General features: G+C 48.5%; 1 protein-coding gene across 2 annotated transcripts in view; it reads left to right on the top strand.

Moving 5' to 3' along the window:
- Positions 1–15,422, top strand: part of TG (thyroglobulin) — a 231,513-nt gene that overhangs the window by 7,794 nt on the left and 208,297 nt on the right. For both annotated transcript variants that reach the window (XM_027972878.2, XM_042254076.1), the window contains exons 6-11: positions 5,120–5,226; positions 5,683–5,826; positions 6,011–6,196; positions 12,259–13,359; positions 14,031–14,618; positions 14,863–15,102. In XM_027972878.2, coding sequence (XP_027828679.2) covers positions 5,120–5,226; positions 5,683–5,826; positions 6,011–6,196; positions 12,259–13,359; positions 14,031–14,618; positions 14,863–15,102 — 2,366 coding nt within the window. The remainder of the gene's footprint in view (positions 1–5,119; positions 5,227–5,682; positions 5,827–6,010; positions 6,197–12,258; positions 13,360–14,030; positions 14,619–14,862; positions 15,103–15,422) is intronic.

Raw genomic sequence — 15,422 nt, 5'->3', positions numbered from 1 at the left:
TTCCAGTCCTGTGGCCATTGCTGAGTTTTGCAAATTTGCTGGCATATTGCATATACTTAACAATTCTCGAAGAACTTGCAGGTGCCTGCTTGAGGCGCAATTCACAGCTTTTTCCACCAGAGGGCAGTCAAATTAAAGGCAAAAGTTCAGGACTAAGCATCTATTGTTAAAGACAAAAAACTTTAACCCCTGAAACGGGAGCTTTTCTTTTATGTAAGCAAGCATGTCTCTGAGTGAATTCTGATTTAAGAAGGTCATGGGAAGGGTCAGGTAGTTGGTTACTGGAAGCCCAGCCATGCTCAGGAATTTTCTGATAAGCAGACCTGGGCAGTGCCAGCCCCAGCGTCTCCAGTGGACAAAGTGTCAGGAGCCCCAGAGGCTATGTGGAGAGTATAGACATAGTATCCTGGATGGTTGTCAGATGAAAAAACACCAGATGGCCAGTGATACTTGAATTTCAGATAAGCAAGGAGTAATTTTTCAGTTTAAGTGTGTCCTGAATATTGCATCAAGTATTTTAAAACTGGGTGAGGTTGGAGATATCCCATGAACCAGCAGAGCAGGATTTTAAAAAGAATGGATTGCAGTCAAGGAAGAGCAGAGGGGGTACCTAGGGATGACTCTGTAAGTTTGGAGGCCACTGTATTATTCCAGGTGAGAGGGGCTGTCCATATGAACCACAGCAGGTGATGGAGAGGGTGATGGTGGGATAGAGCGGGATTGATGGAGAAATATTGACTTGGTGTGGGATTCATGGAACTTGGGGAAGGAACAGATAGGAAGGGTGAGGGAGAGAAAAAGTCAAGGATGATTCCAAGGTATGGTTTCTGGTTGGCTGGTAGAAGAAGAGCCTGGAAAGGAAAAGTCACAAATTTGCTTTTGGGATATTGAATCTGTGTCAGGAAGCATTTAACAGGAGGCTTCTTGTGTGCTGTTTTGGACCGGTCAGGAATTCTCTGTTCCTTATTAATTACTGAATAAGAGGAGAGGCAAGCCTCACCCGGGGGCTGAGGAATCCAGGCATTTCCTCGTTAGTTTTTCTATATAGCTATAAGTACCTTCTTCCTTTTTATGAACTATATGGTAAACGTGATTATTTACAACTCTCTTTCATATGGATGACCTCATGTTTCCTTGATAACTTGTAAGTTTTGATTTTATCTCTGCTGAAAATAGCTGCCTTGTAAGACAGTATAAATACTCACACAATGTTGAATAAAACACCTTTGCTCCATCAGAGCTCTGGTCCCTGTGTCTTTCTCTCTCTCTCTCTCTCTCTCTCTCTCTCTCTCTCTCTCTCTCTCTCCCCCTCTCCGTCTCTCTCTTTTTCAGGCTGATTTCCTGGAGTGCAGAGGCTCTCTGAGTTCACTTTCCTGCCGGGGTTCTAAGACCCTCTCGAGAAGGCTCTCTGCACCTTCACCCCATCGAGAGGGCGCCTGAGGCCTTCGTGAACAGAGCAAGCCCCGTGCAGGGGCTTTATTGGTTTTCTGCATAAACCAAGGAATATCAGCCTCTTTCTCTCTCCTTTGCTTTCTTATCGGTCGACTCTGGACCACCAGGTTCTGGTCCATTAAAGGACCTCAACAAATCTGAAAAGATTTCTTTGGGAAATTCACATGCAGAAGTGGCGTAAGGCAGTTGACCCATTTCCATGGGGCTGCAGGGAGCCCGGAAGCCTCACTTGCAAACCTGTTTATTGTGGGTTCTTGATGTGCTGGGTGATGATTTACGCTTGAACTTGACCACAGCATTTGCCCATTTGAAGCAGATCCTTTTGCCTCTTGAAAAAAGCAGCTGCTAACTACACCCATTTGGCTGGTGAATTTAGGAAAAAAAAAAACATGTCATGGTGGGGAGTAAGCTTTGCTAGTCTTTCTGCCCCTTTCCCCATCTTTCACAAGTCCTTGGCCTAACCACTGGCTAAGGAAGTACGTTCTGGTTAAGTAACCCTGGTTAAGAGCTGATGCCATTATCATGCCTTAGTGATCCAAGGTGAGACTCGGTCAACTGGTGTGCTTAGTGACAGAGCTCATCCAAACTTCTTCAGATGCACTGGCAACTCCTGCTACACAGATGACCCATGAGAAGAAGCCGATGCATCTTAATATGCAGTAAAGGGGACTGGTTACCTGAACATGAGAGCAACTGTGCAGAGAAACCCTCATGGACTCAACATCGCCTGTTATGCTCACTGGACCCTCTGCAGGGGTCTGCAGTGCACCGGGCATTGTGGGAGTCATCACAGCTCTTGATTTTGAGGGGGGATCTGCTGGTCTTCATCAAACGCTGGATATCTGGAGGGACCGGCCACCATGAGAGGGGTGGGAGAGTCTGTCTGAGTAAGGATGCTGGCTACCTGAGCCCAAGGGCATGAATCCTGTGGTGCAGGTGGGCAAGACCAGAGGCCTGGCTGGGACTGACAGTATATTTCACGGAGCCTTATTTGTGATTTCTTTGACTCTGTGTTGGCCACAACCTGAGCATAAATGCAGAAATGCCATCATTTCACGCTCCACTACAATTTTCCTTCTTGAGGACTCTTTGATCATCATCCTGAGATGTTGCTTTTCTTTCAACAAAAGGGAAGCATCCTTTTCCTTTAGTTGAAGGTCAAGATGGGTCTTTGGGTTGAATTGGTGGAATGTGGTTTAAACTTCCTGTGCCTCATGCTGGAATGGCCTGCAGAACTTCGGGCCAGCGGGGAGCCCCGTCCCTGTCTGTTAGATGCCAGGAAAACCCAGGATCCAGCAGAGTGGGCAGAGTGTCAGAGCAGAGGACTGCTTCTCGGGAGACGGGGCAGGGACAGGGAGCAGCCGAGCACCCCGAGTAACCCCACTAACAGAGTCACGTGGTGGTGACAGCCTGGATTTGAACTCCAGCTCCCACCACTACTTTAGATGGTGGCCAACACACCTCACCTCTTTAACCTGTAAAATGGACACAAAATAAACACCTCCTTGCTTTTAGGACCGTTAAGTGGATTAAACGAGTCAATGTCTATTAAACATTTTGCAGGTTGTCTTTTACAAAGTAATGCTTAATAAAGGGAAGTGATTATCGTACAGTTTTAACACATTTAGAATTGAATTTATCCCAAGTTCCGGACTTCCCTGGCGGCTCAGATGGTAAAGCATCTGTCTACAATGCGGGAGGCCCAGGTTCGATCCCTGGGTCAGGAAGATCCGCTGGAGAAGGAAATAGCAATCCACTCCAGTACTATTGCCTGGAAAATCCGATGGACAGAGGAGCCTGGTAGGCTACAGTTCATGGGGCCGCAAAGAGTCGGACACGACTGAGCGACCTTCCTGCTCCTGTTCCTGTTCAAATGAATGAACTTCTGTCATATTCCTACAGTCAGTGTGAGCAATTGGGCCACGTGTGTCTTTGGCTTCTATTATACAACTTACTAGAGCAGGAAATGGCAGCCCACTCCAGTATTTTTGCCTCAGAAATCGCATGGACAGAGGAGCGTGGCGGGCTCCAGTCCATGGGATCTTGAAAAGTTGGACACGACTGAGCGATGAACACTCATACTCACGCAACTCACTCACTGACTGTAACGTTCTTTTTAATTTGACCCATGTACGCATAATCACAGACCAACAATCTGGAAAAAATCCGTAATTCTATAGTGTGTTTTGTTTTGTGTATTCATTTCCTTTCAGATTAACTACTACATGTGCACCCTGTGTTGAGGTTCTGAGAAGTTCCTGGAAATATATTCCCTTCCAATTCTGGTTCATTTGCATAGGAACAATTGTAGTGTGTGCACATGCCATTTTGTAGCCTACCCTTTTTACATAATGTTATACAAACATTCATTTAGGGGATTTACCATAATTCACTTTCAATTTTCATAGCTTTGGACATGAAGGTTGTCTTCAACGCTTTGCTAGAATATATCACACCGCAATAGACCTTTCTGTGCAGAGAGCTGCTATTATACTTCTTCTAATTTATTGGTTGGGAATATATTTCCAGATACAGGTGGAAACATACTATGCTTGGTTCATAGACTTGTTATGTGTGTGTGTGTTAGTCGCTCAGTTGTGTCCGACTCTTTGGGACCCCGTGGACTGTAGCCCGCCAGGCTCCTTTGTCCATGGGATTCTCCAGGCAAGAATACTGGAGTGGGCTGCCATTTCCTCCTCCGTATAGACTCGCTATACGGAGCGTTGAAAACGCATCTCTCCCTGTTACATAGGGATGAGCGACTCCCCTCTGACTGCTATGTCATTGCACGTGGGCACAAATTTTCATCACCTGAGCTTCATATTACTTCTAGGATGGGTAGCCCAGCCAATTAGCTCCTTGTAGCAGTCGTCGGTCGGGCCAGGTGTGATTTAGGCATCTTTTCCCTCAGCTTATGGAAATGAAGTATAGCCCTTGTAGTGATGTCATAGTGATTTGGTGTTTTCTTCGACTATGGGACTGGGAGATGTCCTACACAAGAATTTCCTGTGGTGGAGCCTGGCTTCTTTTCCAGCTCTTGAGAAGTCGTAAAGGGCTCTGAAGTCATGTGATCTCCCCGAATGAGATCATCTGCAATGTGTACCGTATGTTTGTGAAGCACACTTGGCCCTTAGCCTTGAGAGTTCTATTCTAGTAAAGGAACTTGTTAATGCAATGCTGATTAACTGTTTTCTGTCTGATCCTATGCGTATAAATTGGGTATAAATTGGTCAAAGCCCAGGAGTGAGAAAAACACTAATTGGTAGATGACAGTCAAGCACAGCTTCATTTTCACAGGTCCAGCCTTGCTCTGGCCAGGGAAAACCAATTTAGGAAAAAATACGTTTACTACAGGAAGCGTGGAGCAAATGGCATGAAACAAAGAAGCAGACAGTTCTTGTTCCCAGATAAGACTGTTGTCGTTGTTGTTTTTCAGTTACCAAGTCATGTCTGACTGTCTGTGGCCCCATGGACTGCAGCACGCCAGGCTCCTCTGTCCTCTATTTTCTCCTGGGGTTTGCTCAGATTCAAGTCCATTGAGTCAGTGATGCTATCTAACAGTCTCATCCTCAGATGAGATGAGGCCGCATTAATTTATTTCTGCTGGAAGAAGTTGTGATGACTTGCCTTGTGTGAGACGGTGACCATGAATGCCATTGTCTTGCAGGTTCCCAGATGCATTTGTGACCTTTAGTTCCTTCCGGAGCAGGTTCCCAGAGGTGTCTGGCTATTGTTACTGTGCGGATAGCCAAGGGCGGGAACTGGCTGAGACAGGTAAGCACATCCCCCTGAGAGCGTAAATTTCACTCCCTGTAAAGCAGAAACAGCGGCTGGGCTGTCCTTGGTATGCAGGAGGGCACGGCCTTCACAGACCTTCAAGGGAGGTACTTTGAATACAGCTGCTGCTCATCCACGTGGTGCCTTTGCTGGGAAGAGATACCCCCATCAACCCCCTCTCTGAGCAGATGCAGCTCTGAGCTTGGCAAGTGGTACTCAGGCTGGATTTCATTCTCTCACTCTCTCAGCTGTGCTCCCTTGTACTGTGAACAACCTGGGCAACCACACAGAGCCACCCTGACTTTGGAAACCATTAAAGCCTTGTTCAGGCCCAAAGCACAATGATGCCCGTTGGGGGCTCTAGCCTCTTTATATCTGTTTACATGGTGGTGAGGTCAGGGCCTCCTTTCTGAATGAACCCATCCCTTCCAAATGCTTGCTTTCTTGGCTCAGGTTTGGAGCTGTTACTTGATGAAATTTACGACACTATTTTTGCCGGCCTGGATCTTGCTTCCACCTTTGCTGAGACCACTCTGTACCGGATATTGCAGAGACGGTTCCTAGCAGTGCAGCTAGTCATCTCCGGCAGATTCCGATGTGAGTACAAGCTGGAGGCAGATGTGTTTCCACTGGGAGGAGACCGCTTGGCTTTCATGTCCCCGCAGCCTCCATGGCTGCCCTACCAGAGCGGGCGTGGGAACTGAGTCGACTTTACCAGCGTCCAGAACGTGTGCCGTAAAGACACTAACTGCCCTGCCTTTCCTGCCTGGATCTCTCGTAGGCCCCACGAAATGTGAAGTGGAGCGGTTTGCAGCCACCAGATTCCGTCACCACTACGTACCGAGCTGCCGCCCGGACGGGGAGTACCAGGCGGCACAGTGCCAGGGGAAAGGGCTATGCTGGTGTGTGGACAGCCGGGGACAGGAGCTCCCGGGGACGCGGCGGCGAGGGGAGCCTCCATCCTGTGGTGGGTGTCCTCTCCAAGCCTCCCCTCTTGTTCCTGTCAGGTCATGTTACTGTATCTGTCTCTCCAGACTGACCTTCCCAGAACACATTCATTCCATTGCTTCCCAGGGGTGCCCCACAGACCCTTCAAGTTCAACAGGATGGAAACCCGTCTATCATTACTAATTTCTATTATGTTTCTCATCCCGTATCAGACATGCTTGCTTCCTCAGGGAGCTCAGAGAATAGTAGGAGAGGAGAGAATTAAGTGTACGGTGCCGTGAGAGAAGTGTGTGCTGATAGCTCCAGGAACACAGGGCAGCAGGGGGTCAATTCTATCTGTGCCTGTATGGCAAGGAGACACCCAGGAGGGCTTCATGGCAGAGGCGACACTTGATGAGCTTCTTCTAAACTAAAGATGCTTCCTGAAGGATGAAAATAAAGAGAGGTGTTCACTAGAGTCAGGCCTAGGGAAGCGAAATTATAGGGACATAAATATGGATGGGGCCTGACTTAACAGTGGCTTGACTTACAATCTTTAGACTTCACGACAGTGCAAAAATGATACATGTTCAGTAGAAATAGTGCTTTGAATCTTGAACATTTCCTGGCCTAGGGATATGTGGCATGGAACCTTCTCATGATGCTAACCAGTGGCAGTGAGCCACAGCTCCCAGTCAGCCACACAATTGTACCCCATACACTTACGACAGTTCTGTACCCAGACAGCTATTTCATTTTTCCCCTCCAGTATAGGTATTCAATAATTCCCTGGCAGTCCAGTGGTTAGGATTTGGTGCCCTGCTGGGGCCCAGGTTCAATCCCTGCCTGGGGAACTAAGATCTTGCAAGTTGCATGGTGTGGTCCTTCCCTCCGAAAAATTATGAGATATTTGAAACTTTATTACAAAATGGGCTTGGTGTTCAGATGATCTTACCCAGCTGTATGCTAATGTAAGTGTTCTGAGCATGTTTAATGTAGGTGGGGCTAAACTGTGGTGTTAGGAATTCAATGCGTTTTTGACTTAATATTTTCAACTTATGATGAGTTTATCAGGAGGTCATTCCATCCTAGTTGAGGAAGATCTGTGATAGGTGTTGGTGTGCTAAGGAACATGACTGAGTGACTTTCACATGTGCTAAGAAACATGGAGTGTGCGAGAAGGATAGAGACAGAAACCTGCTGGAGCATGTTTGGGGTGTGTGTGTGCGTGTGTGCGTGTGTGCGTGTGTGCATGTGAGGTCAGTCGTGTCTGACCCTTGCGATCCCATGGACTATAGCCCGCCAGATTCCTCTGTCCGTGGGATTTCCCAAACAAGAACACTGGAGTGAGTTGCCGTTTCCTCTCCCAGGGGATCTTCCCAACCCAGGATTGAACCTAATTCTCCTGCATTGGAAGGTGGATTCTTTACCACCAAGCCACCTGGGAAGCTCCTGATTTGGGTGGGAGACGCTGAAAGGCATGGGTCATGAGGTCTTTCATATCAAGCAGAGCCTTGGGGGCTTCATCCTCCAGCTTTCAGAGAAGCTGTTGAGGGCTTTGAAGCTGGAGAGTACCCTGTGTGGGTGGTGTGGAAAGGCACCCCAGGCTTTTTGGAGGAGAGATTGAACAGGAGCAGTAGGCTGTAGGCAGCAGGCATTTAAAGGTCACTGAGGTGTCCTAAAAAGAGATGAGTGGCCTATATTACCTTCCTGGGGCAACTGTAGCAACTGACCACCCACAGAATGGCTTAGAACAGCAGAAATGTATCCTTGGGCATTTCTAAAGGCTGGATGTCTAAAATCAATGTGTCAGCAGGGCAGTGCTCGCTCTGAAGGCTTCAGGAAAAAAATCCTTGTTTCTTCTTGGTTGTGGTAGTCACCAACAATCTTTTTTTTTTTTTTTAAAGCCAGAAACTTAGTTGTTTTATTTTCTTTTTTAAAAAGTTTTTATTGGAGTGTAGTTGATTTACAATGCTGTGTTAGTTTCCAGTGTACAGAAGAGTGAATCATTTAAACATATATCTTCTCTTCTTTAAATTATTTTCCCATATAGGTCACTGTAGAGAATTGAGTACAGTTCCCTGTGCAATACAGTAGGTCCTTACTAGTTATCCATTTTATATATAGTAGTGAGTATATGTCGGGGTTCCCTGGTGGCTCAGTAGGTTAAGAATCTGCCTGCAAAGCAGGAGAGCCGGGTTCGATCCCTGGGTTGGGAAGATCCCCTGGAGGAGGAGGAAATCGCAGCCCACTCCGTTATTCCTGCCTGGGGAGTCTTATGGACAGAGGAGCCTGGTGGCTATAGTCCATGGAACTGCAAGAGTCAGACCGGACTTAGCGACTAAACCACCAGCAGCGTGTATTGTCCATCTCAGTCTCACAATTTCTCCTTATGTAGCACCTCCTACCCTCTAGTAACCTTAAATTTGTTTTCTACATCTGTAACTCTTTTTATTTCTGCTTTGTAGGTAAGTTCATTTGCACCCATTTTTAGATTTCACCTGTGAACAATATATGATATTTGTCCTCCTCCGTCTGACTTGCTTCACTCAGTATGGCCATCTCTAGTTGGCCATGCTCTAGTTCACCCATGTTGCTGCAAATAGCATTATTCTTTTCTTTTTTTACGCCAACAGTCTTTGGCCTTCCTTGGCTGTGACTGCAGAACTCCACACTCTGCCTCTGTCGTCACGTGGCTGTCTGCCTTGTTTGTCTGCCTCTGTGTCTCGTCTCCTCCTCTTGTAATGACACCAGTCATATAGGATTAAAAGCCCACTTTAGTATGGACTTCCCAGGTGGTGCCCGTGGTAAAGAATCCACCTGCCCATGCAGGAGATGCAAGAGATGCAAGAAACGTGGTTTTGATCCCTGGATCAGGAAGATCCCCTGAAGGAGGGAATGGCAGCCCACTCCAGTATTCTTGCCTGGAAAAGCCCACAGACAGATGAGCCTGGCAGGCTGAAGTCCATGGGGTTGAAAAGAGTCGAATACTACTGAGCGACTGAGCATGCTGCCTTGCTCTAGTGTGACCCCATGTTAACTAATTACACCTACAATGGCCCTACATCTATAGAAGATCCAGGAGGATCTTCTGAAGTTCCAGGAGGGATGTGAATTCTAGGGAGACACTATTCAGCCCAGGACAGGAAGCAATACTGAAGCAGAAGCAGTGGGCTGGGGACAAGGGTGTGGACTTGAGACAGGTGGCCAGGCATTGCATCAGACTCCGTTCCTCCTTACACAGAGACCTGGAGGGTGTTAGCGGTGGAGCAGGAGGAGTCTAGGAGCACTCATAGGCTCCCAGTTGGGGTGAGCTGGATGGACTCAGCAAGATGTGAGACAGCGAAGGAGGAGGACAGTCTTTTCAGAGCCTCGAAATAGACATGTGTTAACATTCTTTCAGTGACTTCCTGGGAAACCATTTGATTTCTCCAACTTAACATTTTGAGTTTTCAGCACTGTTGGGTAGCATCCTTTTGGCTAAGTGTGAAGATGTAGAAAAAGAACATTGTGAAGCTCTGTCTTGAAGGTAGCCTTTACAATTACACTCTGGTTCTGTTAGACCCGGAGAACACCATTCCCTAATTCCAGGTGAAAGTGAAGAACTATGGTCTTCCACGTTAAAACCAAAAGTACTTCCAAATGCATAGATCATATGTATGTGTGTATATATATATATATATATTCTACTTTTTCCATCTAATGTATCAGACTCATTACCATGGAAACATGTGCCACAAGAAACCAATACCTGATTTTTTCCCTTGCCTTGGTAACACTACATAACAAATGAATGGGCAGGATATGCTCTTAATTTGGAGGGAGAGTAAGCAGGGACGTGAGCTTGGCTTCTCCCCTGCCTTCCTGTAATACCCATTAGAGGAAGCCCTGGCCTTGGGGACGGATGTGTTATATGTTCAGATGTTGCCAGTCTCTCTCACTCTCTCTGACCGCATGTTCCAGCTCTTACTCTGTTGCCTGGTTACAGAGTGAAATTGGCTGACTTTCTTTTTGGCACCCGTGTGAACTGAGGGGAATGAATTATTTTGAAAAGTTGGGGGTAGGGTGAGTTGAAAAGAACTTCTAAGATTTACGGTTTTATGGAGAAAAATGGAGTTTTCTCCCTTCCACCTATGTGACTGAGATGATCAGAGTTTGAACTTTAAAACTTTTTTCTGAATATGATGACTGTTGACTTGGGATATTCAGACAGAATGACCTGACCGTGCATGGAGTTGATTGCTGCTGCTGTTGCTGCTAAGTTGCTTCAGTTGTGTCCAACTCTGTGTGACCCCAGAGCCAGCAGCCCACCAGGCTCCCCTGTCCCTGGGATTCTCCAGGCAAGAACACTGGAGTAGGGTGCCATTTCCTTCTCCAGTGCATGAAAGTGAAAAGAGGAAGTGAAGTCGCTCAGTCGTGTCCAACGCTTAGCGACCCCATGGACTGCAGCCCACCAGGCTCCTCCGTCCATGGGATTTTCCAGGCAAGAGTACTGGAGTGGATTGCCATTGCCTTCTCCAATGGAGCTGATTGCTAATTAATAATTTGAAGGAAAGTTCAAGAAGTCTGGAAGACTGTGCTAAGTGTGTTTGCTGAGCGGGCATTATCATATTATATTGTGGGAAACACCACAATTCCTGTAATGTTGTTGTTTAGTTACTCAATTGTGTCCGACTCTGTGACCTCATGGACTGTAGCCCGCCAGGCTCCTCTGTCCATGGGATTTCCCAGACGAGAATGCTGGAGTGGCTTGCTATTTCTTTTTGCAGGTGATCTTCCCAACCCAGGGATTGAATCCAAGTCTCCTGCATTGGTAGGCAGGTTCTTTATCACTGAGCCACGAGGGAAGCCCAATTCCTCTCATATTGCATATTAAAACATAGGAAAATGTTTCTTAGTATGGAAAATATCAGTAGCATTTAAAGTATGGTTTTTAACCTCAAACAGACGATGAACTAGTTAGCCTAGATAAGATGATCCCCACAGAGGAATAGACAGCTTCTTGAAGAGCATTATAATGAAGCGTTAAAGGCCATTGAGGGTTCCAATAGGAGAACCCTGGAAAACAACATTCCATTAAAAACAAACAGGAATTTGTTGGTGCAGGAGTTTCGCAGGGCAGCCATAACAAACGACCACAAACTAAGTGGCTTAAAACAACAGACTTTTATTTTCTCACCATCCTGGAAGCCAGAAGTCTGAAACCAAGGTGTGGGCAGGGCTGTGTTCCCTCAGAAAGCTCCAGGGTAGGGTCCTTTCCAGCTTCTGGTGTATGCTGGCAGTCTCTGGCGTTCATTAGCTAACAGCTGCATCACCCCAGTCTCTGCCTTGCCTCTTCTTGTGTTTTTCTTCCTTTGTGTCTCCTCTGTGTATTCACATGGCATTCTTTAAGGACACCAGTCATTGGATTTAGGACCCACCCTAAACCAGTATGACCTCATTTTAACTAATGACATCCGCAGAGATGCTATTTCCAAATGAAATCACAGTTGGAGGTTCTGGGCAGACATGAGTATTGGGCAAGGCAGGGCACCTACCCGGTGGGGAGATATCATGCCAGTGGGGACATTTAATGAGTGTGTGGGCAGGTTCCCAGAAAGTGGGCCTGTGTCTCTGAGCCCTGTCTTAGGAAGGGGTCACCCTCGAGTGCAATCAAGGAGAGGAAGTCAAGTCACCTGGAGTCCTCACTCCCCAAGATGGGGGTCACAGACTCTGCTCAGGGGGAAGGAACAAACAGAAGGATATGGAGAAAGGAGTCAGCCCTTGACTGACTTGTTTTCATCTTGCTACCAGAAAGGTCTGAGGGCTGTGTCAGAAATGCTGGTGCTGTTTTTGTTCCACCTGCCAAGCAGGAGACACGGGTTCAATCCCTGGGTCGGGAAGATACCCTGGAGAAGGAAATGGCAACCCACTCCGGTCTTCTTTTCTGGAAAATCCCATGGACAGAGGAGGCTGGTGGGCTACAGTCCATAGCATCGCAAGGAGTCAGACAGTGATGATTACACAAGAGCAAACCAGAAAGGTCTGCGGGCTTGTGTCAGGGTCGCTGGCAATGGTGAAACTATCTCTCCATTTGTGTCTCTGCTTGCGTTTCCCCTGCAGCTGAAGACCAGTCCTGTCCCTCCGAGAGGCGGCGGGCCTTTTCCAGACTCCTCTTTGGGCCCTCCGGCTACTTCAGCCGGCAGAGCTTGTTCTTGGCTCCTGAGGAAAGATCGGTGTCTCAGAGACTCGCCAGATTTGCTGCGCCCTGCCCACCCTCGATCAAGGAGCTCTTTCTGGATTCCGGAATTTTCCAGCCAATGCTGCAAGGATGGGCCTCACGGTTTGTCGCCCCAGAAAGTCTCCTCAAGGAAGCCATTAGAGGGATCTTTCCCTCCCGAGAGCTGGCCCGCCTCGCCCTGCAGTTCACCACCAACGCAAAGCGACTGCAGCAAAACCTCTTCGGGGGGAGATTTTTGGTGAACGTAGGCCAGTTTAACTTGTCTGGAGCCCTGGGCACAAGAGGCACATTTAACTTCAGTCACTTTTTCCAGCAGCTGGGTCTCCCAGGCTTCCAGGATGGACGGGCACTAGCTGATCTGGCCAAGCCTGTCTCTGTGGGACTGAATTCAAATTCTGCCTCTGAAGCCCCAAAAGCCTCCAAGACAGACATTGCCCCGAGGAAGCCAGTTGTGGGCAGCTTTGGCTTTGAAGTCAACTTACAAGAGAACCAAAATGCCCTGCAATTCCTTTCTTCCCTCCTGGAGCTTCCAGAATTCCTTCTCTTCTTACAGCATGCTATTTCTGTGCCAGAGGACACAGCGAGAGATTTAGGTGACGTGATGGAAATGGTGTTCAGCTCTCAGGGCTGCGGGCAGGCACCTGGCAGCCTTTTCGTCCCCGCATGCACTGGGGAAGGGAGCTACGAGGAGGTCCAGTGCTTCGCGGGAGACTGCTGGTGCGTGGACGCCCGGGGCCGAGAAATTGCCGGCTCCCGAGTTAGAGGTGGACGACCCCGGTGCCCCTCGGAGTGCGAAAAGCAGAGGGCGCGCATGCAGAGCCTCTTGGGTAGCCAGCCCGCTGGGTCCAGCCTGTTTGTCCCTGCTTGTACCAGCGATGGGAACTTTCTCCCTGTCCAGTGCTTCAACTCAGAGTGCTACTGTGTGGACACCGAGGGTCAGCCTATTCCTGGAACGCGAAGTGCACTTGGAGAGCCCAAGAAATGTGAGTCTGTTGAGTGTTTAACCTGCAGACTCTGATTCTCCCCTAGGGCCCTGACATGACGCATCAGAGTTATAGCTAAAGCCCAAACTTCTGCTAATGGTGAAATTTGCTGGCTGACTTAAACATTGTCCACAAAGGTCTGGATAATGTTAACCATTCCAAGGAGTGGGGTTGGGAGATTAATTTGGCCTTAAGAAGCTGCCACATAAAATTTCTGTGGTGCTGACAACAGCTGGTCTCAACTGCATTGATTTAGTGATAGGCAGGCTCTCTCTCTCTCTCTGAATATTTACAAATTTAAGGTTGATGGGGTTTCTATGTCTGTGTAAGGTTTTAGATGGAGTTTGGACAGATAAGGGCTTCCATCTTGGTCTTGGGTTTCCCAGGTGGCGCTATTGGTAAAGAACCCACCTGCCAATGCAGGAGATGCAAGAGACAGGGGTTCGATTCCTGGGTCGGGAAGATCCCTCTGGAGAAGGAAATGCAACTCAGTCCAGTATTCTTGCCTGAAGAATCCCATGGACAGAGGAGCGTAGCGTGCAAAAGGGTGGCCCCCTTTGCCAGTCCATGGAGTGGCAAAGAGTCAGACACGACTGAAACGACTTAGCACATATGCATCTTGGCCTTTGGGGCTTATTAACCTGACGTACCTGTGCTTCGTTCCTCCCCAGGCCCCAGCCCCTGTCAGTTACAGGCCGAGCGAGCCTTCCTCGGGACGGTGCGGACCCTGGTCTCCAATCCCAGCACGCCGCCCACCCTCTCCAGCATCTACATCCCGCAGTGCAGTGCCAGTGGGCAGTGGAGCCCCGTGCAATGCGACGGGCCCCCCGAGCAGGCCTTCGAGTGGTATGAACGCTGGGAGGCTCAGAACAGTGCTGGCCAGGCGCTGACCCCTGTGGAATTGCTAATGAAGATCATGAGCTACAGAGAAGCAGCTTCCAGAAACTTCCGTCTCTTCATTCAAAATCTGTACGAGGCTGGCCAACAAGGCATCTTCCCAGGGCTGGCGAGATACTCTTCTTTCCAAGATGTCCCAGTGTCGGTGTTGGAAGGGAACCGGACCCAGCCTGGAGGGAACGTGTTTCTGGAACCCTACCTCTTCTGGCAGATCCTAAACGGCCAGCTTGACCGATACCCAGGGCCCTACTCAGACTTTAGCGCCCCTCTGGCGCACTTTGACCTCCGGAGCTGCTGGTGTGTGGATGAGGCTGGTCAGAAGCTAGAAGGAACCCAGAATGAGCCCAGCAAGGTCCCAGCATGTGAGTTCCTGGCGTGGAATAAACATTAGCTATTACTAATCATCTCACAAAGCGGGTATGCCGTCAGTGCAGTGAATCCGATTGCGGAGACAAAACAGAAAGAACATTCCAGGTTGTGGGAAGAGTTGGGGCGAGGGGAACAGCTGAGCCAGAAATGCATGTGTATGCCGGTGTGTGTACATACTTCAGAGGGGTCAGAGTGAGCGCCAAGTGGTGGGTGACTCCATCTGCCTTTCCTCCCCAGGTCCTGGCTCTTGTGAGGAAGTGAAGCTTCGCGTCCTGCAGTTCACCAGGGAGGCAGAAGAGATTGTCACGTATTCCAACAGTTCTCGCTTCCCTCTGGGAGAGAGTTTCCTTGCAGCCAAAGGAATCCGGCTGACGGACGAGGAGCTGGCCTTTCCTCCACTCTCCCCATCTCGGGAGACTGTCTTGGAGAAGTTTCTGAGCGGGAGCGATTATGCCATTCGACTGGCAGCTCAGTCCAGTGAGTGCCCCATGCTTCTGGTTTCTTGTTTCTTCCTTGGCGGAAGAGAGAGTTTGAATGAGTTCCTCTCCGGTCATATTTAGAGCTGTGGTTCCCCCAGCCCATGGGTTCCGGAGAAGACAAACGTCTTTTGTGATCCTAAAGCTGGAAATTTTCCCACCCCTCCAAGATGGCACCCAAACCTCCAACAGAGCCACCTGGGGGCAGGGCTCTGTATTTTGTATTGCATATGGCACCTGTAGCCCACTGGGAAGCCAAGTATTTGAGTTAAAATATTCAATTGTGTGAGCCCCGAAAGCTCCTACTCCCCTGTGGCCGGT

The sequence above is a fragment of the Ovis aries genome, chromosome 9, assembly GCF_016772045.2.
Source record: "Ovis aries strain OAR_USU_Benz2616 breed Rambouillet chromosome 9, ARS-UI_Ramb_v3.0, whole genome shotgun sequence".
Lineage (NCBI taxonomy): Eukaryota > Metazoa > Chordata > Mammalia > Artiodactyla > Bovidae > Ovis > Ovis aries.
The sequence above is the reverse complement of the archived record's forward strand: the minus strand, read 5'-3'. Positions and strand labels throughout refer to the sequence as shown.